This window comes from Dipodomys ordii, unplaced genomic scaffold (assembly GCF_000151885.1).
Source record: "Dipodomys ordii isolate 6190 unplaced genomic scaffold, Dord_2.0 Scaffold2, whole genome shotgun sequence".
NCBI classification, from domain to species: Eukaryota; Metazoa; Chordata; class Mammalia; order Rodentia; family Heteromyidae; genus Dipodomys; species Dipodomys ordii.
Genome location: NW_012267218.1, coordinates 30843857 through 30867542, shown reverse-complemented (window position 1 = coordinate 30867542; position 23686 = coordinate 30843857). Strand labels below are relative to the sequence as shown.

At 49.6% G+C, this 23686-nt stretch overlaps 1 protein-coding gene across 1 annotated transcript in view; it reads right to left on the bottom strand.

Annotated features, from left to right (window-relative positions):
* The window catches only part of Sptb (spectrin, beta, erythrocytic), a 70059-nt gene that overhangs the window by 20623 nt on the left and 25750 nt on the right, over positions 1-23686 (bottom strand). Inside the window, exons 10-25 of the mRNA XM_013016708.1 lie at positions 23080-23238; positions 21741-22043; positions 21043-21193; positions 19188-20058; positions 18005-18142; positions 12207-12963; positions 11642-11844; positions 11178-11268; positions 9758-9904; positions 8382-8645; positions 7843-8049; positions 7262-7351; positions 3366-3644; positions 2424-2554; positions 1332-1536; positions 727-1101 (exon numbers count right to left, since the gene is read on the bottom strand). Of these exons, the coding sequence (XP_012872162.1) occupies positions 727-1101; positions 1332-1536; positions 2424-2554; positions 3366-3644; positions 7262-7351; positions 7843-8049; positions 8382-8645; positions 9758-9904; positions 11178-11268; positions 11642-11844; positions 12207-12963; positions 18005-18142; positions 19188-20058; positions 21043-21193; positions 21741-22043; positions 23080-23238 (4371 nt within the window). The remainder of the gene's footprint in view (positions 1-726; positions 1102-1331; positions 1537-2423; positions 2555-3365; positions 3645-7261; positions 7352-7842; positions 8050-8381; positions 8646-9757; positions 9905-11177; positions 11269-11641; positions 11845-12206; positions 12964-18004; positions 18143-19187; positions 20059-21042; positions 21194-21740; positions 22044-23079; positions 23239-23686) is intronic.

Here is a 23686-nt window from a genome sequence, read left to right as displayed (position 1 = left end):
TGGCACCTAGTGTCTCAAGGGCTCTGGAATTCCAAACATGGCACCTACACACCAGGTCCCACCTCCAGCTGGAGGACAAAATCCTAATAAGTCTACTTTCAGGCAAACCAGGAAGCAACCTAACTCAGGGTTGAGTCCCTGAGCTTAAAGGGATGGTCTAGGATTGCACGTCCACCCCACCGCTCAGTACTCCACTGGGAGCTTGGGAGAAATCCCTGGCAGCTAGCACCCCTCACCCTTGTCTTTGACGCCGAGACCTGGGGAAGCTGAGTGATCAGGGAAGGAGTCTAAGCAAAGTAGGCATGTGGGATTTACACCCAGGGCCCAAACGCTGGCTTTACTGTAGGTTCCTGATTACTTCACTTTGGCAACTGACTGGCCCTCTGTGCCTTCTTCATTTACAAAATGCAATTCTCTGTTCCCATTCAAAAGATGTTTTGGGGGATCCAAATGTACCTCATGCTAGAAAAGTGCAAGCAGAGAAACTGGACCGTAGGGCGGCATTTTATATATTGGCTTTTTGTGATATTAGTTCAAAGAACCCTTGCTGAAGCTAGAGGATATCTGAAAACCCCGCTCCCTGCCCTGAGCTGCTAGTCCTTAAGGAAGAGAAATCCTGTGCTCATTCTAGATTGCTTTCCTTATAGGTCTAGGTGGACCTCTGCTACCCTGGGATTCCCCCAAAAGGTGGTCATGACATTGTAGGCAACAAAAGGCGGGCAGCACCTGCACGCCTAGCAGGTGGAGCTCCCGCTCGAAGGCAGTGTGCACACGGTGGAAGGACTCAGCCGTGCTGGCATCCAGACCCACGTCCTCGGGCAACTCGCGGTGCTTCTCATCGATGAGGCCCAGGATCTCAGCCCCAGCGTAGAAATAGCGGTGCAGGTCATAGGAGGCGGCCAGCAGCTGCATGCGCGTGTCAATGAGCTCCAGAAGGTCCGCCCACATGTCATTCAGCCCATCCTTCCACTCAGCAATGGTGGCTGCCTCACTGTGGCCGGCATCGATGAGCCGCTCAATGATGGCATTCACGTTGTCCACTCGCTCTTGCCCAATTGCCCCAGTCTCCCGGGCAAAGTCCCGGAACTTGTCCCGGAGCATCTGGACAGAAGGCAGAAATGCAGTTAGTGGGGGCCCACAGGCACGCTCCAAACTACTGGTGTTCTTGGGTGGTCCCTGTGAACCATGCACAGCAGACTCTCACACCTTCCCCAGAGAAGTCAGAGCCCACAATACTTTGGAACTGGCATGGGCTTTGCCAGGACTGGAGGGATGGTGAGCTACTCCTGCGCCATCAGAAGACCAAGAGAAGTGGTACTGTGGCTACTCACAGTGACATGGTCGAAGTCTTGTCCCATTTCTTGGGATGAGGCCACCATCTCCTTTTCTGTTATCCACTGCTCCAGGTCATCAGCCTCCCTCTTCAGCTGGAATAGGTGGTACATGTTCTCCAGCTTCCGCCTACGCTCTTCTGCCATGTCCTTCAACCCTGCATACTGCTTGTCCACTTGGCCCTGAAGTCTGATGATCTGTTCCCTGGAATTCAAACCAAGACACCCTTTAAAGATGGCGAGCAAGAACTTGAGCAGCCAGTGTGAGAAGAGCTGACTTATTTGTCCCCAGGACCCTGCTGAGGACAGGAAGGAGAGGGAAACTCAAGAGAAGCGTCAGGGGCTTTTTTGGGGTGGGGAGCAAGAGAAGGAATGAGACTTCATGGATGGCGGGATTGTTCTGGAGTTCTGTCCCAGGGTGGCATCTCCAGCAGCGTCCCTCCCTCTTGGAAGTTCACAGATGTAAGTGCAAAGGGCGGCCACCACTATCCCTTCCCAAGGGCTGGTGGAGCTGAACTCTGATCTGCAGGGGGCTCCAGTACAGTGGCCCTGCTCAGCAACTTAGGGACTCAGGCCTTGTGTGCCCTGGAAGATGTAAGGGTCGCTGCTGAGGACCCAAATGATGGGTGCCCGAAAGACAGTTGAGGAAAGAGCTATGAGGAGTCTGACCAGTGGGTTCCCATTTATGAGAATCCAAGCAACTCAGGAGGCCAGCTGGTTTGTATAGCTTTTCTATCTTCATAGTCACATATGGAGGGTTCTGAAGTACCTTCTGATCTATACCATTAAAAAGCTCCCAGCTCTCAGTGACTCTTAGTATCTGCTAACTCTTCAAAAGACTGGAGTTCTCAGTTCACCAGGAGGACAGTTTTTCATTCTCTGATTTTTATGCAAACCAGGCCTCAGCTGGTCTACTCTGGAATTCCTCACACACAAAACTAAGGCTTGAAATGAAATTGGCCAATCGAACAGTCCAGGAACATGTACATTTTGGGCAAAGGTGTCTCATCTTCCCTTCTTAGGGGATAAAGGCTGGTGAGGCCTCTGGCCTAATGCCATGACCTGCCAAGTCACCCCAGGAGGCACACGCACCCTTCTGGGTGGCCTGCAGACAGCAGGCTCTGGGCACGGCCGGCCAAGTGCTTAATGTTCCTCCCGTACTCCTCCACTGTGCGCTGCTGCCGCAAGTGCCGCTTCAACATCACAATGGCGCCCTCTTCATCCTAGAAGGCAGTGGACGGTCAGTGCCAGAGCCCAGCCTGGTCAGCCTGCCCCCCACAGCCCTTAGTGAGTTACAGACCAGCTCCTGGAGGTGCTGAGGTAGAGCCAGTACCTCCTGTGCCTGCTACCAGATCTCACAGCCCATGCCCTGCCCTCCTTTCCCCATTCCCCTGGGTCACAATTGGTGTTGGAGATCTACCCACTTCCAACCTTCTGTCCCCATGAAAACTCCCCTTCACCTGACCTGTTATCCCACCCTACTGTACTGTTCACCAGCCACTACCCATGTCCAAAGTATGGTAAGCTCTTGGTTAAAGCATGTCTGCATGGTAAGTGGGGTCCTGCTGCAGGCTATGTGCTAAAAGGGTGTGTGTGTGCGTGCGTGCATGCGTGCGTGTGTGTGTGTGCGCGTGCGTGCGGTGGCTTGAGCTCAGGGCCTGGGGCCTGTTTCTGCACCTTTTCACTCAAGGCTGACATGCTACCACTTGAGGCACATCTCCTCTTCTAGCTTTTTACTGGTTAAATGGAGGTGGAAGAGCCTCACAGACTTCCCTGCCCAGGCTGGCTTTTAATTGTAATCCTCAGATCTCAGCCTCCTGAGTAGCTAGGATTACAGGCGTGAGCTCTGTGCCCGGGTCTATCTTAAGGAGGTGGGAAAGGTAAGGAGGCACCATGGAGGAGCAGGGTAGTTTTTCCAGACACCTTGCCTGACTCTCTCCTCCTAGGAGACTTCCAAGGCTCACCACACATCGCCCGCCCTGGCTCTGCCTCAGCGCCTCAGCACCCCGGCTGGCAGCCCCTCCCCTAGCAGACCTTGGGGGGTTCGTCGGAGAAGACATAGAGTTCCTGCTCGCTGATCCAGGCCTCGGCCTCGCCTGCATCCAGGTAGTACTGTTGGGCCTCGTGGGCGTCCCGCAGCTGCTGCAGCCTTCCCGCTGCTGCCTCCCGAAGCGTGTCCCAGGAGGCCCGCAGGTGCCCCACGCGCTCCTCGATGTCCTGGCACTCAATCTCTGCCGCCTCCACCAACTGCTTTCCTCGCTGGAGCACGTCCTCCACCCGTGGCGTGTGGCCCAGGATCTCGTTCTGCAGCGTCTGTGGCCAGAGGAAGGGCTCAGGGGTGGGGCCTTGCTGCCTAGAGAGCGGGTCTGACACCTGCTCTGAGCACAGCAGGTGATGGCAATCAAAACTGCCAGAGTCAGGTTGCTAAGGACTCTCATGCCTCCTTCTTTAATTTGCAGGTGGCACTTGGAAATGGGCACATGGCAGGGGAGGAACTTGCTGGCAGTGAGTGGCAGAGGCTTGATCTGAGCACAGCTCTCTTTGAATCCAAAGTCTGGGGTAGGGTCTTGATTGTTCCCTTATTTTCTAAGCATTGACCAAGCTCGACAGAGCTGCTCGCCCAGGTAATTGTGTTGGAGGACAGGAAAGGTATTTGCCAAGAGAGCTGATAGCTGCCTCTTGTGTTGATTTTGGGGTTTGGTTCTGTCTTTTCCATTTCTATCCCTTACATCTTGTGAACTGTATATTATTTCCTGTTTTAGCCTTTGACCACCCAAAGCGGCCTTTTCTTCCCACTCTGGTGACGGGTCAACTTTTTCTTCAAGAAACACTCTCTCTCTCTCTCTCTCACACACACACACCTGTCCTTTCTGGGCCCCAGAGGTGAAGGTGAGATACTTCTTTTGTGGGGCCCTTGAACTCTTCCCTCCTCATTTCCTCCCTCTGGGCAAGCAGAGGCAAGGACAGCGCACGTGGTGATACCGCAATCTGCTGGGGTGTGTTACTATACTTCATACGTGGAATCTTCATTTTGACTATTTTCTGTAGTATACAAGTATTCAATTGTATTCACACAGCCCATGTTATTAGCTGTCCATTTTTCTCTTTACTTTCCTTGAGATGACCTCTAAATGGTACCCTAAAAAGGACCGTGGGCAGAGCACTTTTCTGTGATTTCTTCCCTGTCTTTACTCATCCAACAAACATTTATTAAGTTTTGTGTACCAGGTCCTGTTCTAGGTACTGGGAGACAACCACACAAAGATGGAGGGTAAGTGTTCCCGGCCTGAGGGACGGAAAAGTGCAAAGGCCTTGGAGTGCATGTGAAGGCAAGAGGGAGGACCAGAAGATCTGGAAGAGAAGAGTGAAGATGGGTGATAGTGATGAGATGTGATTTAGAGGTTAGCAGGTGCCGTCTCGGACAAGGTGGTGGTTCTAACTCTGATTTTTGCTCAAGCAATAATCCAGGGCAGCAGGGAAAGCCAGAGTTCCACTCCTAGATAGCACAATTCGTTGACTAACGTGGCACCTGAGCATTTCTGTGTTTAAAATTTCCCAGGTGATTTTTTTTTCAATATTAGAGTTTAAATTCAGAGCTTTTCACTGATACTAAGTGCTGTACCACTTGATTCCTGCCTCCAGCCCCCTTTGCTTTTATTTTTCAGATAAGATCTTGGATTTTAGCCTAGGGCTAGTTTTGGCCTAAGATCTTCCTACCTCAGCCACCTATAGCTAGGACCACAGGCCTCTCTGCATGCCACCATACCTGGTTTGTTTAGATGGACTCTGTTTGCTGGGACTAGCCTTGAACTGTGATCCTCCTTTTTCTACCTCCTGAATCGTTGGAATTACAGGGATGTGCTACCACACCAGGTTTCTTTTTTTTTTTTTTTTAAATGGGTGCATCACAGCACTCTAGTATTGCTCTAATTTCAGAAGATAGCCATTAGAGTAGTGTTCTCAGAGTGGAGGCTCTACTGTAAGATTTTGCTAGAAATGCAAATGATCAGGCTCTACCCTCAGATTCTGCTTCCTCGGGTGGTGCCTGGTCAACCGTAGTTAATAAGCCCTCTGGATAAAAGCACATTGAAGTTCAAGCTGTTGCATTAAGAAGTTTTCAGGGAAGAGATGATAAAAGTGATTTTTGTTTTAACAGGGCTAGCCTAAAATAGCCTTTGCTAGGCCAGCCACACTATCCCAAGAGGTTGCTTTTTCCTTCTTGGTTAGGGGAACCTCATCCATATTTGCCTTGCTCTTGCACTAGAATAGCAACTGCTCACCAGGGGACTTGGGAATGATTGGGCACTTATATTTGAAAAATAGCTAAGATTGGTGCCAGTGGTTCACGCCTGTAATCCTAGCTACTCAGGAGGCTGAGATCTGAGGATCGTGGTTCAAAGGTAGACCGGTAGAAAAGCCTGTGAGACTCTTATCTCCAATAAACCACTCAGAAAGCCAGAAGTGGAGCTGTGGCTCAAGTGATAGAGTGCTCACCTTGAGCTGAAGAGCTGAGGGACAGCGCCCAGGCCCAGAGGTCAGGCCCCATGACCAACAAAAAAAAGAAAAAGCTAAAGCCTTTTGTGTTGGAAATATGGCAGCTGGCTCACTTCATAATGGAGGAAATGGAGGCCCACAGAACAGTGTCTCTCAGTGGCCTTCCTTCTTCAACAGAAGTTTGTGGAATTAACTGATCCTGATTCTTATCTTCTAAGCTCAGGCTCTTGCAGATGGCTACTGGAGCCTCTGTAACTAGATCATGTCAACTGGACACAAAGGGTCCAAGAGAACTTGGAAGAGACGTCTTTTATTCTTTTTTTTTTTTTTTTTTTTTTGGTCGTGGGGCTTGAACTCTGGGCCTGGGTGCTGTCCCTCAGCTCTTCAGCTCAAGGCTAGCACTCTACCATTTGAGCCACAGTGCCTCTCCTGGTTTTCTGTTGGTTTATTGGAGATAAGTCTCTCAAGGACTTTCCTGCCTGGCTTTGAACCATTATCCTCAGATCTCAGCCTCCTGAGTAGCTAGGATTACAGGTGTGAGGCACCAGTGCCTGGCTGAGATGTCTTTGATTCTAGCTTGGGCTCTGCATGGTTTCTGGGCTCTGACAGTTCTGCAAGAATGTATTCATTGCTATTATTCTGGAGGAAAAGAGTGCTGGGCACCACAATCTTCCTTCCCCAAGGAGTTGCAATGCTAGAGTGATGCTTCTCTGAGATTTAAGTACCTAGGCTCACCTTGCTGGTCCAGAGGCCTGACCCTGTCTAGCAGGAGCCCGGGGTTAGCTCTGGGCCAGGCATGAAACCCTTGCAGCCCCACTCAACTGGATTCCTAGAGGATTTAGGGCTTACTTTGTACCATTGATGCACAAAATATGCTCAAGTTCAGGATTCTGGCTAGGTTCATTATAAGTTCCTAATCTGGCTTAAGAGAGAGCTGGGCAGCAGATGGGTGTTTGCTTCTAGGCTTCAGAATCCATGTTCAGTAGATTTCCATAGGATTTGAGCACCACAAGTACTGTCACAGGTCCAGAGAAACAGGGCCTACATATCCTGAGGACACTGCCTGTACATGCCTAACAGCCACAGAAGAAGCAAAGCAGTGTTATGGGAGAGAAACCAGGAGTTACCAGCTTCCTCTCAGTGAGGTCACTAGGTATGGGGCTATGCATGCACACGGAACCCCGGAAAAGCCTCCAGGATCCAGCCTTCACTCCATCCTGATGGAGTCTAAATGGTCCCAAATCCCCATGTCCCTTGATTCTCTCTGCAGTCACCAGAGCCACCCTTTCATGCAGTAAGACTTCAAATAGTTTGGGGACCCCCGAAGCCATCATAGGAGCTATAATCTGCCACCAATAGCCTTCTACAGATCTGTGCTAGGTTGGACCCCTGGGCCAGGTAAGGGAGGTGGGCTGGTGAAGGGAAGCAGGACTCACTTGGTTCTTCTTCATGAACAGCTGCACGGTTTGCAGGTTCGTGCCATAGTCTGCTGACTGGGCCAGTGGCAACCGCTCCTCCACCCAGAGCTGCAGAGATCAGAAGGCAGGGGAGAGCAATGACAATTACAGCCACTCATTGAGGAGCATCCACAAAGAGCCAGACAGGGCACTGCTGGCAGTGTCTCCCTGGTCTCTCCCAACACCCCATCAGGGGTATACCCCCATATTTACAGAGATTTTGTAAATATATTTTGGTAATTTTTTAAACAGAGTTTCCAAGCAACCCACTTATGTGCAAAAAAACAAAAACAAAAACCAGTGGGAAAGCAACATGACGGAATCTTGAACCCAAGTCTGACTGACCCCAAAGTCCATGCTCATCACCACCCACTTTGACAAGTGACTGACGGTTACCATTCAAAAAGCAGCAGCTTTGCTTTCCTACTAATGCAATCCCCACAGCAGCCCTATGAGATAAATGGGGTGAGATGACCAAGATTCCTCTGGATAGTAGCCAGCTGTTCTCCTGGCAGCTGGCAGCCAAGCCCCAGGGGATGGAGAGGCTGCAGCCCACGCACCGTCTCATCCTCTAAGTCCCGGCTGATCTGCAGCTTGGCTTTGGATAATTCCAGCTGCTTCTTCCTCCTTCCTAGGGGTTCCAGGAGGTCCAGAAACCTCTTCTCGATGCTCATGTCTTCATCTCCAGTCTCTTCTCCCAGGGAGGGCACCTGGGCAAACAGCGTCTCCAGCTCCTCCTTCCTCACATTCACTTGGTCCTCCACTCGCTGAGACACAAGGCGATGGTATCAGACCTAGCCTCAACACCTGCTGGCTGTTTCCCCTTCATCCATCCATCTCCCACCCACCCTTCAAAGCCCAGTTGGACTCAGCCTCCTCCATGAACCCGCTAGTCACCCTGCCCTCCCATATTTCTCATGCTTCCTTTAATTGGATTCGTGATTGACCCCACTGCAAAAGGGGTGGGAGATCTTTGGGCATCAGAAAAGCCAGGACAGCGGAGAGGAATGGTGGGATTGCTCCCTTCAAGGTTTCAGGTTTGCTTCCCGGATACCCTCTAGTCTAACATCCCGAGTCTACAACCTGCCCACCCACATGCCTTCAACTTAGCCAACATCCGGTTGACACTGGTCAGGTCCTTGCCCAGGTCATCTGATCGCAGCTGGTCCTCCATGGCACCGATCCATTTGTTGAGGTCCGCGTGGGTCTGCAAGCGCAGGTCAGAGCTCCTGGCGGCTGAGAGTTGCAGGGTCTTCTCCTTGGTGGTGGCCTGGAGCTCATCCCAGAGCCGGTGTAAGTCTTCCAGCCTCTGGGATACTATGACCTTAAACTGGGGCTTCTCCTCCATCAGCTGCCTTCCTTCCTGTGGAGAGAGGAGAACACACCCTTTAGGCCCTAGTGGCTCCCAAGCAGCGCTCTCCGGTGTCTGCCAAGGGGCTACCTGAGGAGAAGTCAGTAAAGCAAAGGATGAGCACAGAACTGGGCTGAGGCACACTGGGACCAACTCTGGTCACCTAGGGGTTTGCAGAAGAGGGCAAGGCAGGGCGGGGAAAGCAGTGCCTGGGACAGAATGCAGTATGTCAAGGGGTCAGCTGGTGCTAAAAACATAAAGGCTTCTGATCCATCTGGGAGCTAACTGCACCGTGTGAGTTCCAGAAATGATAAGCTGACCTGGGGTGATCTTTTAAGGTAGGTACTGAGGCTGTCTTACCTAGCTCTGTTTTGGGGTGTGTACAGCATAATGAAACTTGAGACCAGGAAGATATACGACTAACAGTAGCCAGTATTTATTCATCAACCGACTCACATTACTCAATTCTACCCTAAGTGCACTGTCTTCAAACATTTTAGTGTTGACAGTGCCCTGGGTAGTGCTGTTATTAACCACATTTCGGGGAAGTGAAGGAGTCAGCCTGGCTCTGGAGGCCATGCCCTTAATCACTCCATAGCATGGCATCTTCCGAATCCCTGGCAGCCACAAGGTGGGAGAGCAAAGGGATGAGATTCCCAGATTGAACAGTTGTCCCCTTTTGACTTATGCTACTGGGCATGCCCACTGGAGGAGTCCCCTAGACTCCCATTTATGAAGTCTATGAATGACTGCTTCCCTGTTGTTTTGCCACTCTCTGGCCCTGGGCTCGATAACACTGTAGCCCTAGTAATGATAATGGAAGGCAAACAGAAATGACTGCTGTTCTAATACTGGATGTTGACATCCAAATTGGGTAGTCCTTAATGTCCTGGACTGGCCCCAAACTCGAGTGGTCTGGAAGTGGCACCAGTTCTGACCAGGTTTAATATTGTCTGTGTTGGGGGCATTGAAGGTTTACTATTTAGAAAAGAATTTTTTTTTCTTCACTACCAAGTTCTATGCCATCCAGCAAGCTTCAGGACAGTGTCTATGCTGTGAGTGAAGCCCCATTAACACAGCATAGCTGAGCAGAGAGCCACCCTCTACCCACTAGCTTGACTTACTGCATCAATGTTCTCAAGCCACCCTTGGTGGGAAGCCAGCTCTGACATGAATGCCTGGTGCTTCAGCCATTTGTTGTGAAGGTTGCGTGCTTCATCATAGGATGTATCTGCCGATGTCAGCAGCTTGTCATTGATCCAGAGAATGAGCTATGGGTAGAAAGAGGTAGTTTCTGAGTATATCTCTTTGCAGGGAAGGCCTGTTGCCCATTCCTGGCTGAAGGACAAGGGCAAGGGGGAGGAAGTCAGAGCACAGAAGGAAGGAATCTCCAGATCTGGGTCCAGAAGTCCCAGCATCATACAGAGCTACGGTGTGGGCATCAGTATGTCTTCCTCACTGGTGTGTGCGTGAGGGATGATATCCTCTCCTCCACGTTTCTAGGATTTAGGACAGGGCCCTGACATATTGTAGTGGAAGTTAACAGGATTTTTACTGGATGGATGAGCAAAACCATCCTCAGGGTGAGAAATCATGAATAAACACAGAGAAAATGTTATCTGGGGAAAAGGCAAAGGCCAGCTCATATCAGAGAATCCAATGTTTCCAGAATGCCCTGACACCAAACCAAGTCTGGGTTGTGTTGAAGACAGAGACAGATGAAAGAAAATTTGTTTGGAATGAGAGGAAAAGACTGAAAAGAGGAGAGCTGGGAAGAAGTCAGGAAAAGTCCAGTTCCACATGGAAAGTCCTGTCAGTGGAAGGCAGGTGAAAGACCTTCCTTATAGGATGTGTCCCAAATGAGCAAGGGCCTTCTGAGCCTGCAGTTTTCCAACCAAGAAGTTCATATAAAGTGCTTCTTCCTCTCACCCCTTAAGCTTCTGATTTGTCTGTGTCTAAGTATGGCCCAACAGGTTGTTTTACCTAGGGCCAAGAGTTGTTTCACAATTTGCAAGGCACAGAGCAAAATGAAGATGTTCCCAAGTATGGCAACAGCAGGGCCTTCCACCAAGTGCAGAGCACCGTGTGGATGAATACAGAGGTCATGCATCTGTGCAGCCAGGCCAGCCCAGGGCCAAGGAGATTCTAATATAAAGTTCTCAGAACATCCCTTGACAAACCCTGTTCTAGACCTGGCAACTCAAATGATGACTTTTCAGATTTGGAGAGAACGCTGGGTGGAAAAGAACTGTGGAACTGGAGATTTGGAGGAGTTGGGGCAGATGGGGAGGATGACGGAAGGGGTGCCATTGATTTTGATGCATTGTGCTCATAAACTAACCTGTTGAATTGAAAGCCCTTTGTGCAACTACTTCAAGATAGTAAAAATGAATGAAGAAAGAAAGAATGAAAGAGAACAAAGTTCCTCACTTATGAATTCCCATCACTCTTGAGTGAAAATGAGTCCCCATGGCCTCCCGCCTTCTAAGCACTCTGCTGCTAGACAGGAACCTCCTGGAAAGTGTACCTGCCCCCTGGCCTCACCTCTTTGCAATTCTGGAGGAAGTACTGTAGCTCTAGGTTGTCTTTTAGAAGAACCGTGGCCTCCTGGGCCTTCTCATTATTCTTTCTATGCCTGGAAAGGAAGCCAAAGCTGGTCATAATAGTGCTGAACCTGCTGGGCGCCAGTGGCTCATGCCTGTAATCCAAGCTACTCAGGAGGCTGAGATCTGAGGATCACGGCTCAAAGCCAGCAGGAGTAGGAAAGTCCGTGAGATTCTTATCTCCAAAAAAAACCACCAGAAAACCAGAAGGGGTGCTGTGGCTCAAGTGGTAGGGCGCTTGCCTTGAACTTAAGAGCTGAGGGACAGCTCCCAGGCCCAGAGTTCAAGCCCCACAATGATGACCACCACCACCAACAATAAAAAATAGTGCTGAACCTGGATCACTGCTCAGCACCTCCAACCCTTATGAGTAGGGGGCCCCAGGACTCTAAAGTTAGGGAGTACCTGTCTTCAATCAGCTGCACCTTCTCCTTGATCTTGTCTGAGTACAGGTTTCCCTCAGCTACCAGCTTGTTTCCGGAGTCCACAGGACTCAAGACCTTTTCCTGGTTGTTCTCCATAGACAATAAGAAATCCTCAAACTTCCGGATCCCAGCTTCTGCAGCTTCTAGCGAGTCTGGGGGCTCCAGGTGAGCCAGAGTGTACTCCTGTGGAAGCAGATGTAGCATGAAGACAAGACAAGCAGCTGGTTAAGGGCACTTGCCAGGCAGGAATACCACATGTTGTTAATACAGCCTACAGTGTGAACTGGCTGTACTCCCCACGCTTGGCCTTCACTCTACCCTAGGGTGTCCAAGACATTGTGTCTAAAGTTGCCAAGGGCAAAATGAACTTCCCAAACTTCTGACCACCCCAAGGACATGGTAGAGTTGGACAGATGGGAATGGAAAGGGCCCATGATGAGGAAGACAGGGGATTCCCTCCAACTAATGACAGCTCATTCGCAGACTTACCGCTTTTGCTGCAGCTGCAAGAGTGCCATGACCCACCCCTGTTTGCCTCTCCTTACCTGATTGCTGAGGATGGCTTCAGCCTGCTTAGCATCCTTCTGGAACTCCTGGAAACCGAGGCACTGGGCAAGGGAGTGGCCTCGGCTCTCCCACATCCGGCGCAGGGCATCCCAGCCAGAACCCAGGCCCTCTAGCCTCTGGCCCAGAAGCTGGTATTCTGGGTCCTTCTGGCCTTCGATCACCTTCTCTCCAGAGGCCTTGACTTTCTGATAGCTCTCTTGGTGCCCGTCAATCTCATCCTTGATGGCTGCGTGCTGCTGCAGTTGCTGCTCGGCTTCTGGGAGTGACTCAGGCATGTCCTCAGAGGCCACAGCCTTCTGGGCCATGGACAGCCAGGCCTGGAAGTCATCCAGATCTTGCAGGAAGGCCTGCAGCTTGCTGGCTTCACCCAAGGAGAGCTCCTGGCCCTGCAGAGCGTCTTGTAGGCCCTTCCACAGCTTCTCAACATCTGCCTGCCTCTGGCCAATGTCCTCCTTCTGCTCAGGGTGTGACTCCATGAGCTGCTGCGATTCACGCTCCAGGGCACCTACTCGATCCCGGATGGCAAACACATCCCGCTCTAGCCCTGACAGCTTCCGCTGGATGGCAATGACACCTGCCAGGTCCTGCCCCAAGTCCTTGGTAGACTCCACGACTCTTGTCTTATCCATGATCCACTTGCTGGTCTCCTCACAGTCAACACAGTAGTTGTGTACTCGAAGGGCTGAGTCCACAGCCTCTCTCCGATTGGACACCACACTCTGGAATGCCTGCCACCTGCCGAGGAGGGATGTGGTCTCCAAGGGGGAAATGGATACCTTGTTCCTAAGCTTTCACAGAGCCTCTGGTCCCCCAATTCCCATAGCTCTCTCCCACAGATACAAAATAAAACTGTTGCTTAGTAAAATTCATTTGTCCACTTTTATCCAAGACACATGTGACAATCAGATCTCCCAATCAGCAGAAGGTAAGCAGTGATGTGACCCCAGTCTTCCTTAAGGGAACATGAAAACAAAGGCTCTGCATGCATCTGGATTTCAGGCAAATATGAATAGTCTTGGATTTATAAGGATTTGAGATTTTGGGGGGCACTACTGGGGTTTGAACTCAGGGTACTGTGCTTACTAGGTAATGAATCTACCACTTACGCCACATCCCCAGAGGTTTGTGGTTTCAGATAAGGCCTTGTGCTTTTGTCTGTGCTGGTTTTGGACTATGATCCTCCTATCTGTCTCCTGGGTAGCTGGTATTACAGATGAGCATTACCATTCTGGGCATGGTTCATCTTTTCAAAGATGCAAATGCAGTATCAGTAGAAACTGCACTTTGAATTTTGATCTTTTCCTGGCTAACATCTAAGGTAGGAAATTACCTAGGTTGTTGCTGGGAAGTGGCAGGGACTGCAGCTTTCCGTCAGCAGATCAGGTATATATATATATATATATATATATATATATATATATATATATATATATATATATATATATATATATATGTATGTATATATATATATTTTTTGTTGTTGTTGTTGTTGGTCATGGGGCCTGAGCTCTGGGCCTGGGTGCTGTCCCTCAGCTCTTCAGCTCAAGGCTAGCGCTCTACCACTTGAGCCACAGCACCACTTCTGGCCTTTTCTGCTTCTGTGGTGCTGAGGAATCAAACCCAGAGCCTCATGCATGTGAGGCAAGCACTCTACCGCTGAGCTACCTTCCCAGTTCTTGTTTATTTTTTTTTGAGCCCAAACTGGTCTTCAATTTCTGGGCTCAAGAATCAGGTAACAGAGAGACTGATGTCACCATGCCTGATCAAAAGTGAATTTTCTACTTAGGATACCATCAACCTACAATAGGCTTATCAGGATATACAACTTCATTATAAATCAAGGAATAACTCAGGGTTTCAGTAACATCAAAAATAGTCAGAAATCTAACATTATTAACTTTAAGAACACTTCAGGATGTAGAGTCCCTAGATGCTCTAGATGAATTTTGCAAATGCCCAAGACTACAGTCAAAGTGCTTCTGTGGCCAGACAACAAAATAATCCTCACCTTAGGCCTAAAAGAAAGAGGCTTGTTAAAGAGAGGAGAGAAAAGAAGAGGAAGAAGAGAAGAGAAGGAGGAGAGAGAAGAAGATACTAGCTGGGATGATAATTAAAGTGGGTTATAATCTAAGCCTTCAAGTATAGTGTTGCTATGAGACAGAAATACATTAAGGTCTATCAGATGTCCTTGGGCCTAGGGTTGGTCTGAAGCACACAATAAACCTCTCTGAAGGCCAGACCATCAGACAGTTCCCTTAGGCTCAGGTTTACCCATTCTGCATCATTATAATATATAAGCTTTAAGTCAAATGCTCATTTATTGAACACATCTCTGTTGAATAGCCACAAGGGTCTAAGGCATTATATTGGGAGAATACAGATAAAACCAAATCTTGCCCAGTGGAGTAGATGATGTAGAGAAGATAAGCACATAGCTGGGCAAGGTGGGCCATGCCTTAAAAAATTGAGACAAAAGGATCACAAGTGTGAAGCTAGGCTGGTGTATGCAGCAATATCTTGTCTCAAAAACAAAAAACACACTCTCACATAATTCTAAGACTATGTACATATAGTTAAGACTATGTCAGAAGACTACGTCACATATAAGATACTGCTGCTATACCTTCAGTGTCTCCACTAGATAGAGATCTTATGCTTTGAGAATCCTGTGCTTGGCACACAGATGTTGCTCTGAGGCTGGGAAGTCAGGGTCAGGAGCTGAAGGCTTTCTGCATGTTGATCTAAAACCACACTGAGCTGACAGTGAGGTACAAATCGATCTGCTGTGACCCCTAGCTTAAAGGCCCCATGGTGATATTCCCCAAGTCTTTCCTCTGTGGTTTCACTGTAGCCCCCAAGTAGAGGCCACAGCGGGGAAGGGCATGGCCCTCCAACTCCCCACTTCTACAGGGGCTCCGTTTCCAAGCAGGGGGAAGACGGCAGTCACTCTAGTTAGCAGATAGCCTCAGAAGGCCAGGCCTGACTCTAAGCCCAAGACATGTAGAAAAATATTGGATAACTGGAATGTATACGGTGAAAGGCTATCACCCACTCAACACGAGTCATGTTGAATCTGAATGACTCACATGTGCCAAGTTGGCAGACACACTGATTTTGGTGCCCGTTAAGCATGTGTTAGGCAACCTGCCTGGCAGGACCCTGACCTGGGCCCTGGGGATATGGCAAAGGACAAAGCAATCTTCATCTTCATTCAAGATGGCAGAGGCAAATGAATGCACCTGCACTCCATTACATAGAGAGAAGTGCAAAAAAAAATAAAGCAAGGAAACAGGATAGAGGTTAGGAGGCTGGTGAGCAGAGGATGAGCTTCTTTCAGGAATGAGGTTCATGAGGGCCACTCTAATGGCTACATGTGAACTCAGGCCTGGATAAAGTAAGGCAGTGAGCCAAGTGGATATCAGAGAGAACCTCAGACCAGAGTGTGCTTGGTGTACAGAGCATTGTGGGCAATACTGAGAGTCCTAGCTCTTCACATACCTATTGGAAAAGTAAAGCTGTCTTCTCATCACTCACCACATAACAAAGGGTCACACATACGACAGTGATCCCATAAGATTATTATGGACCTATGAAATTCCTGTCACCTAGAGATGCTGCAGCCTTCAATAAGTCATAGCACAGCAGTTTATACCAATGTTTGTGGTGAGGCTGATGTAAACAAGCCTATTGTATGTCAGTTGTATAAAGTACAGTACATATAATCAGGCATATCATATAATACTTGATAATAAATGAGCATATTATTGGTTTGTGTGTATTTATTATTTACTTACTTATTTTTTGCCAGTCATGGGGCTTGAACTCAGGGCCTGGGAGCTTCAGGTCCCTGAGCTTCTTTTGCTTAAGACTCGTGCTTTACCACTTGAGCAACAGAGCCACCTCTGGCTTTTTCTGTTTATATGTTACTAAGAAATCGAACCCAGGGCTTCATGCATGCTAGGCAAGCATTCTACCTCTAAGCCACCTTCCAAGCCTGGTTTGTGTATTTATTATGTCATGTTTACTGTACTCCTACTTATATATTGACAGTTACCAGAGGCGCACACCTGTAATCGTAGTACTTGAGGTGCTGAGCATGGGAGGATTACGGTTCAAGTAAATCTCAGGTAGAAAAGTTCAGGAGACTCCCTTCTCAACCCATAGCTGGACAGGGCTGTGCGAACCTGTCATGCCAGCAATGATGGGAGCCTAAAATATAGGTAGATTGAGGTTTACAAGCATGCCCTGGCAGGAAGTGAGACCCATCTCAAAAATAACCAGAACAAAGCAGGTCTGGAGGTGTGGCTCAGCAGTAGAGGATCTGCCTAGTGAGCTTGAACTCCTGAGTTCAAACCCTACTGCTCCCCTCAATAAAATTTTACGGTGAAACAGTGTGTTATCTGGCAGTGACGTCTTACATTTCATGGTTAGCCTGTCTCTTGATGGCATCATTTTCCCTTGTGATTGATTTAATCTTGCAGGACTTCTCTCTGTTTCTGTCTCTGTCTCTCTCTCTCTCTGTGAAGACTGAACTCAGGGCCTTGTGCATGCATACTATACATCTTCTACCACTGAGCTAGAGACATGTCCTGCCTAATCTTGTGTTGCTTTGTTCACCACAGCTCTAGGAGTAGCAGCTATACCATATGCACGGACTTTCCTGCAGGGACTGGTTTTGAACCGTGACCCTCAGATCTCAGCCTCCTGAGTAGCTAGGTTTACAGGCGTGAGCCACTGGCACCCGGCTGGCTGAAACTTTCTTTTGGGAAGTTTCTCTGGTTTAAATTGCTTGATTAAAATTTTTTTAAGGTTATCAGCAACTGTGCATCATTTTTCTCTCTCATACATACACACATACTCTCTATACCTAATTAAGAGTGAAGAGGCTCCTCCTCTCTGTATAAATATCAAAATGTGGTGTTACAAAGCATCTTTGGATGTTGTGACACTGGCTCCAACCTAGTGGCTCTGAAGTATCCCACGGGACTCCCCATCGACCTTAGCAGTCTCTACTGTACTGAGCCATTTCTTTATAGCTGAGTCTTCCCCGAGCCCACCTCTCAGACTGCCTCAGGCAGAGCAAGACTCAAGAGCAAGTGTGAGGAAGAGGCCAGAGTAACGAGTAGGTGGTGGGCATGTGGACTTGCACACGCCAGGGCCCTGTATAAAAACAGGAGTGCTCTGTCCTTAAAAATCCTCCAGGAACGAATGGGCAATTATGCCCTGCAGCGAAAGCAGCTCCTCTCTCTCTAAAGGCTCTTTAGGGCCTGTTTTTTTTTTCAACCATGAAGCTTGCTCAAGGCTCCCTGCTAATACTCCTCTTCATTCAAGCCAGCCTTATTATCGATGCTGCATTTTGGCACAGGCAAGAACATTCTTTTATGGACTGTACTTAAGAGCTCTCAGACAGCAATTTTCCCTGTTTAGGAATGTCTGGGGAAATAAGGCATGAGGACCACATGGCCTGATCTATGGACAGACAACACTCAGAATGTCCCCCTTATCACCTGTGTATGGATCTCCTCCTCCCCAACACATCTCTCTCCCTGCTTGTTCACCCTGTGGCTCACCACATAAGAGTTTTCTCTTTCCTCCTAGAGCCTCCCTCAATCCTAGGAGTAAACTGATTAAGAAAGGAACATTGGGGGTGCAAAGGTGGTGGTACATAGTAGCTTGAAGTTAGATCATGCTCCCCTTCTTCCCCACCCCGCTCTGCCAGGAGTGTGTCAGTTACTGGGGAGGAAAGTTCCCCAGCCTAAGCCCAACCATACCCCACCTCTTGTTCAGGCGGTCCTGGTACTGTTTCACTTCCCCGCTGCGTGGGTGGCCACTCTCGACCAGGTTGTTGGCGGCGAGGTTCACCCCATCGATCTGAGCTATCAGCGTCTTCATCTCCTGGTCCAGGATGTCGAACCTGATATGGACAAACCAGGAGCGATGAGAGGGCAGTACTCACAATGCCAGTGGCCTCATACCTCAATGCCAATGGCCTCCATCTCCAAATGTGCTGCTCTTGGGCTCTCCTACCTCCTGAACACATTTGTCTGCAAGTGGGGAGAGGGAGGCAGATATGCTGACACACCTTATTTTCTTACTTGGTTTAGTATTTCTCGGGACTAGTTGGGGAGGGGGCTGGTAACTTACTAGACAGGCTTCTGGCTCCACAGAGAGGTGTGAGGGGAAGAACTGTAACGCATGTATACCAGCTTGGGTGTGCTACTGCATTATCCTGGAATCTATCTGTCACTTCTTCACAGTCCCAGCTGCTTCTTTCTCCACCCTGAGCCCACTGCCTTGACCAGTTGATCCCCTCCCCAGTCAGGTGCTCCAATCCAGACAGCTGCTGATAGGAGAAGGGCTTTGTGATTATAAGGGCTGCCCTCAGGTAAGGGCCCAGCTCCCTTCAGCATCTGTGCAGGGCCATCCTGGCACTGCTCCAGGGAGCAGCCTCTCATCCTCCTCTGTCCCTGGATTTTGTGCTTGGTTTGCTGATGCTGCACATAGCCTGAGTACACTCTCCATCCAGGGTGTGGGAATGAGAACCCTGGAAGTGAGTGGCCTTGCAGGCAGGTGGCTTCTAAACTGGCCTCTGTGGCTCCTTGGAAGTCTATGACTTAGTGACTGTGTAGAAATCTAGAGCTGGTGGGCTCCCCACATCTCAGCCCTGTCATCCAGAGCAGTCACACTTCCCCTCTGTGTTGTGTGGGGTTCCAGACAGAATTCACTTGAGCACAGGCTGCTGTAACTGTGTGAATAACGGGACTAGGAAATCCTCAGTGTTCAGGTGAAGTACCGAGGGCCACAGAGCTAGAACAAAACTCAGGATGCTGGATACCTGAACTTTACAACCAAGGACATTCTGCACCTCTCATGGAGATCCCTGCTGGTCTAGAGGTAGCAAATAGCAATGAGCCCTTGGGTAGGGAGTGAGCTGAGGGGCAGAGGCTGAGCACTCTGACCTGTGCTGCACGACCTCCAGGTCCTCTAGGGTGTCTGGGATTTCCATCTGGTCCAGCCACTTCTCCTTCTCACTCATCCACAGCTCACAGGCATCTGATTCCCCGAACACCGTGTACAGGTCCAGCGCCTCCTGCAGCTTCTGCCCACGCAAATCTGCCTGGGTGACCACCCGCTGGTAGAGCTCCTGAAGGGCCTGCAACCGGCTGGTCACATCTGGTGAATCCCGGAATTCTTGGGGGAAGCCCTGTGCCTGCTGTTCCAAGTGCTCCATCACCCCATGGCTCTCCTCCAGCTCCTCCAGGAAGTCCTTATGCTTCTTCCCCAGGGCCCGCGTGGCCCCTTCATCCTGCCCTACATCGTCACCCAAGAGTAGCCGGTGTGCATCTTGTAGCCAGGCCTTCAGGTCATCTGCATCGCCCTGGAACTGGAAGAAGTTCTCTGCATCCTGGAGGTTCTTCTTACGAAAGGCAGCCAACTCCTTCAGCTGGTCCCATTGGGCTGACACCTCCTTGACTCGGGCCTGGATCTGAGGGTACCCAAACTGCTTGCGTGCAACCATGCCCTCAGCCTCCTGGAAGATCTGAGCCAGGTGGGCATCCAGCCCGCGGAGCTCATCCTCAAAGGCCTTGTGCTTGCGCTGCAAGATAAGTACGCTGGTCAGGTCCTTGCCATAGTCGAGTGAGGAGTAGATCTGCTCCTTTTCCTTGATCCAGCTTTCAGCTTCATCCATTTCCCAGAAGAACTTCCAGAGTCGCTTGGACTGCTCCAGCTGAGCCTTCCGCCCAGCTGCCATGTCACTCAGCTCCCCGAAGCACTGTTCCAGGTGGCTGACACGGTCCTGGATGACCTGAGGATCGCAAGGCTGGTACCCTAGAGGAACAGGCAGGGGAGGATACAGAAGGGAAGGGCTTCGTTCATGGACAATTTGGTCTAAAATAGTCTCAAAGCTGCCATTTTATGAAGCCTTTGGGGTTGGATGCCAGGGTTCACAGTTACTCTGATGTTAGACCAAATTCTCCCCCCACTTCCCTCTTTATTACTGGGCATGCTAAGCAAGTGCTCTACCAATTTTTTTTTTTTTTTTTTTTTGCCGGTCATGGGGCCTGAACTCTGGGCCTGGGCGCTGTCCCTCAGCTCTTCAGCTCAAGGCTAGTGCTCTACCACTGGAGCCACAGCGCCACTTCCGGCTTTTTCTGTTTATGTGGTGCTGAGGAATCGAACCCAGGGCCTCATGCTTGCAAGACATGCACTCTACCGCTGAGCTACCTTCCCAGCCCCAAGTGCTCTACCAATTAAGCCATGCCCTGGTGTTTTTGCTTATAGCTAGTGTTTTAGACAGGGTCTTGTACTTTTGCTAGGCCTGACCCCACACTGTGATTACAGGCACATGTCACCACAACAAGTCCTAGACCAGACTGATACCCATTAAACTTTAGTAACACTGGAGGTTAAAAGTTGAGTCTGTTCGCAGTAGAAACGTGCATGATTTTAGCTTGTGAAAGCTCAAATATAAGTTTCAAGGAGGCAGCAAGGTTTTCTATTTAAGATCAGAAACTAAACACGTGAGCAGTCTCAGCCATAGCTTGAGGGAGAAAAGAGAAAGAAAAAATGGCAGATGTTTTATTGGTGCCTAAAACACCTTCCTGAGTGTAGATTACCACAGTACCTGCCTGCTCACTGGAAAGCTATCGCATCACCATTACTTGATCAAAGAGGCAAAATTCTAAAGGTAGCTTTAGTGACTGCCACAGAAAGCTAGAGCTGGAGGGATCCCAAGAGATTTAGGGATGTCAGTCCAGAGGATGGGGACCCTGGTATTAGAGAAGCCAACAGAGGAGACACGCTTGGCCTCACCTTTCCCCTCAGCAAACTGCAGGGTGGCTGCTGTGATGGACTTCACTTTGTCCCCTTGGATGGCAATGTCAGCCTCCATCAACTTGTGCTTCTGTAGCAAGTCCTCAACCTCCAACAGGTGCTTCCCAAACTCAGCAGACAAGAGGTGAGCCTGGAAAAGGACAAAGTAGAGGGAACAAGGGTAAGTGATGAGCAGAGACCCCCTCAAAGGGTGTGTCTGTGTCTCAGGTACAGCCAAAATAAGGCTGCCACTTGGGATGGAAGAAGCTACAGAGCAGGATTTCCTATAGGAACTGCCTACTGGAAAGATCCATGGGGCATTCTACAGAAGCTTGAGACTCACATTCATCTACTACCTCTGTCTACAGGCTTTGGCTTGGACACATGTCCTTTTAGAAGATCTGTGGTCATTTTCCTGTGTATCCTCAGTGGAGGACCACGGCAGGAGAAGGAGAGAATTTTGATTTCTGTGGTTGTTCTATGCTGCGAGGTGTAAGCAGAGTTAAATTGCAATTACTGAGAATCTGATTATCCAGGCTCATGATTAACACTGTGTCTTCAGGATCCTCTAAGTTGGTGCTTGCGCAACCATGAACCCAAGATTTCTTGGCCATTGGGGATATCATGGTCCTAGGCTTGTGTCTATTAGAGCTCATGTGAAGTGCAAGGAAGGGTATGGGGCAGGCTCCAGGGCCCACCTTGATCTCGTCCATCCAGTCGATGCTGTGTAGCATGTCTTGGAAGAGCTTCTGCAGTGCCAGGGTGGCCTCCAGTCTCTGGCGCCGGGACCGCAGCAGCTCCTGCAGGTAGCTCCACAGGCGCAGGATGTTGTCCTTCCGGGCCATGATGCGTTTCTGGTCATGGTAATTTTCCTTTTCGAGCTCCTGGGCCAGGTCCTCCAGGGCTTTCACCCGTTCCTCATAGGCAGCAGTGTCCGTCTCGATGGCCTCGTGCTTCTTCTTGGCGGCCTCCACAGCTGCCAGGTCGTATCCGAAGTTATCCTGTCCCGTGGGAGAAAACTCAGCAGCTCACTCAAACAGCCCCATACTCCTCCCCAGATGGACGCAGCAGTGGTGCCAAGCTCAGAAAGGAGCTGGTTCTTATGTTTCCTCCCTGCCTGATCTTCTCAGAGCCGGGTTTCAAAGCCTAAATGTGACACAAGAATCTCTAAAAGCAGCCCCTGTTTTATACCCCATGCCATCCTTGCAGGTGACACTGTGCATTTGTTACTGGCAGCGTCCTGTGACTGTCCAATCATCCTCCCCGCACTGTTGTCCAGTTCTGGGCAGGAGGGGCTGCTTGTGCTCAGAAGCCACGCAGCTGCAGACAGATGGTTTGCCCACATGCTATCTGGGGCACACACACATTCTCCAGCGCTCTCAGAGCACTTGCTGGCCTCTTTCTGATCAGAATTTAATTTGATTTCAAACTCTTAGTTGGAGGGAACAGATGCTGTGATAGAGTCAGCCTTAGGGTCCATTCCTAGCCAGTGAAATATGTCCCAGGCCTGGAGGCCAGAGAGCACACAGACTGATACACACACAGGTGTACTCTGGCGTCAGCCTGTTCCTAGAGAACTGACATTTAATGTCAACCATGACCTGTTCTCTCAGAGATGCTATGGCCCAGGTAAGACAACTTTAGAGGCCTGTTCTGGACTTGGAACTTTTTCCTAAAATGGAGACCTAATGAATGTGTGTTGAGAGTGTAGCTCAGTAGAGTGCCTGCCTAGTGTGTACAAAGCCATCATGACATGAGCATCAGCATGTGTGAATATGTGTGAAAGAGAAACAGAGAGAGAGAGGGAAGAGGGAGAAGGGAAGGGAGGGAGAGGGAGAGAGGGAGAAGAAAAGGGGGGAGGGAAGAGAGATAATCCTCAAGAGTTTGTCTTCAGATGCAAATCTAGATCCAGTCAATCATGGGGAGCAAGGCCGAGGCCAAGGACAGGCTTATCCAGCTGCTGTTGGGAAGCCAGCTTCCGCTCTGTGGAGAGCTGGGGGATGAGAAGCACTTTCCCTCTCCTGCCATCCCCAGTACCTGAGTCACAAGGCGTTGGTTTTCATTGAGCCACGTCTCTCTCATGGCGGCCTTTCTGTCAAAGCGCCGTGCCAGCTGCTCCAGTTTCTCCTGTCTAATGAGCTCGCTCCTCAGGGCCAACTCCCGCTGGTACTCGGCCTCCTCCAGGCTCTCCCAGGCCTGCACAGGGCAGAGGAGAATTCTTGGGGCACAGAAGAAACATGTGTGTGTGTGTGTGTGTGTGTGTGTATGTGTGTGTGTGTCTATCCATTTTTCACTTGACATTCAGTGATTTGAGGAATCAAGGCCAATGTTCTTGGGTGAGGTGGTCCTCTGCCTTCATGTCTAGAACAACCAAGAGTGGAGGGCCCTGGTCACGATCTCCCCTACATCTTCTCCTACACTTGCCTCTCTGGGAACTCAATGAATTCTTACTGATGCATGGCCATCTATATTCTATTAAAGCTTCCAGATGGTATTAAGTCTCCAAGCCTCTGAAACATCATAAGGTATTTCCCTTCTGTAATAATTAACTCATATTCTAGATCCAAAGACAAAATCAAGGTTCTATAGAGGACAGGCTATAAAACAAGTTCCAAAGAATATCTCAGGGTATGTCTGGAGAGAG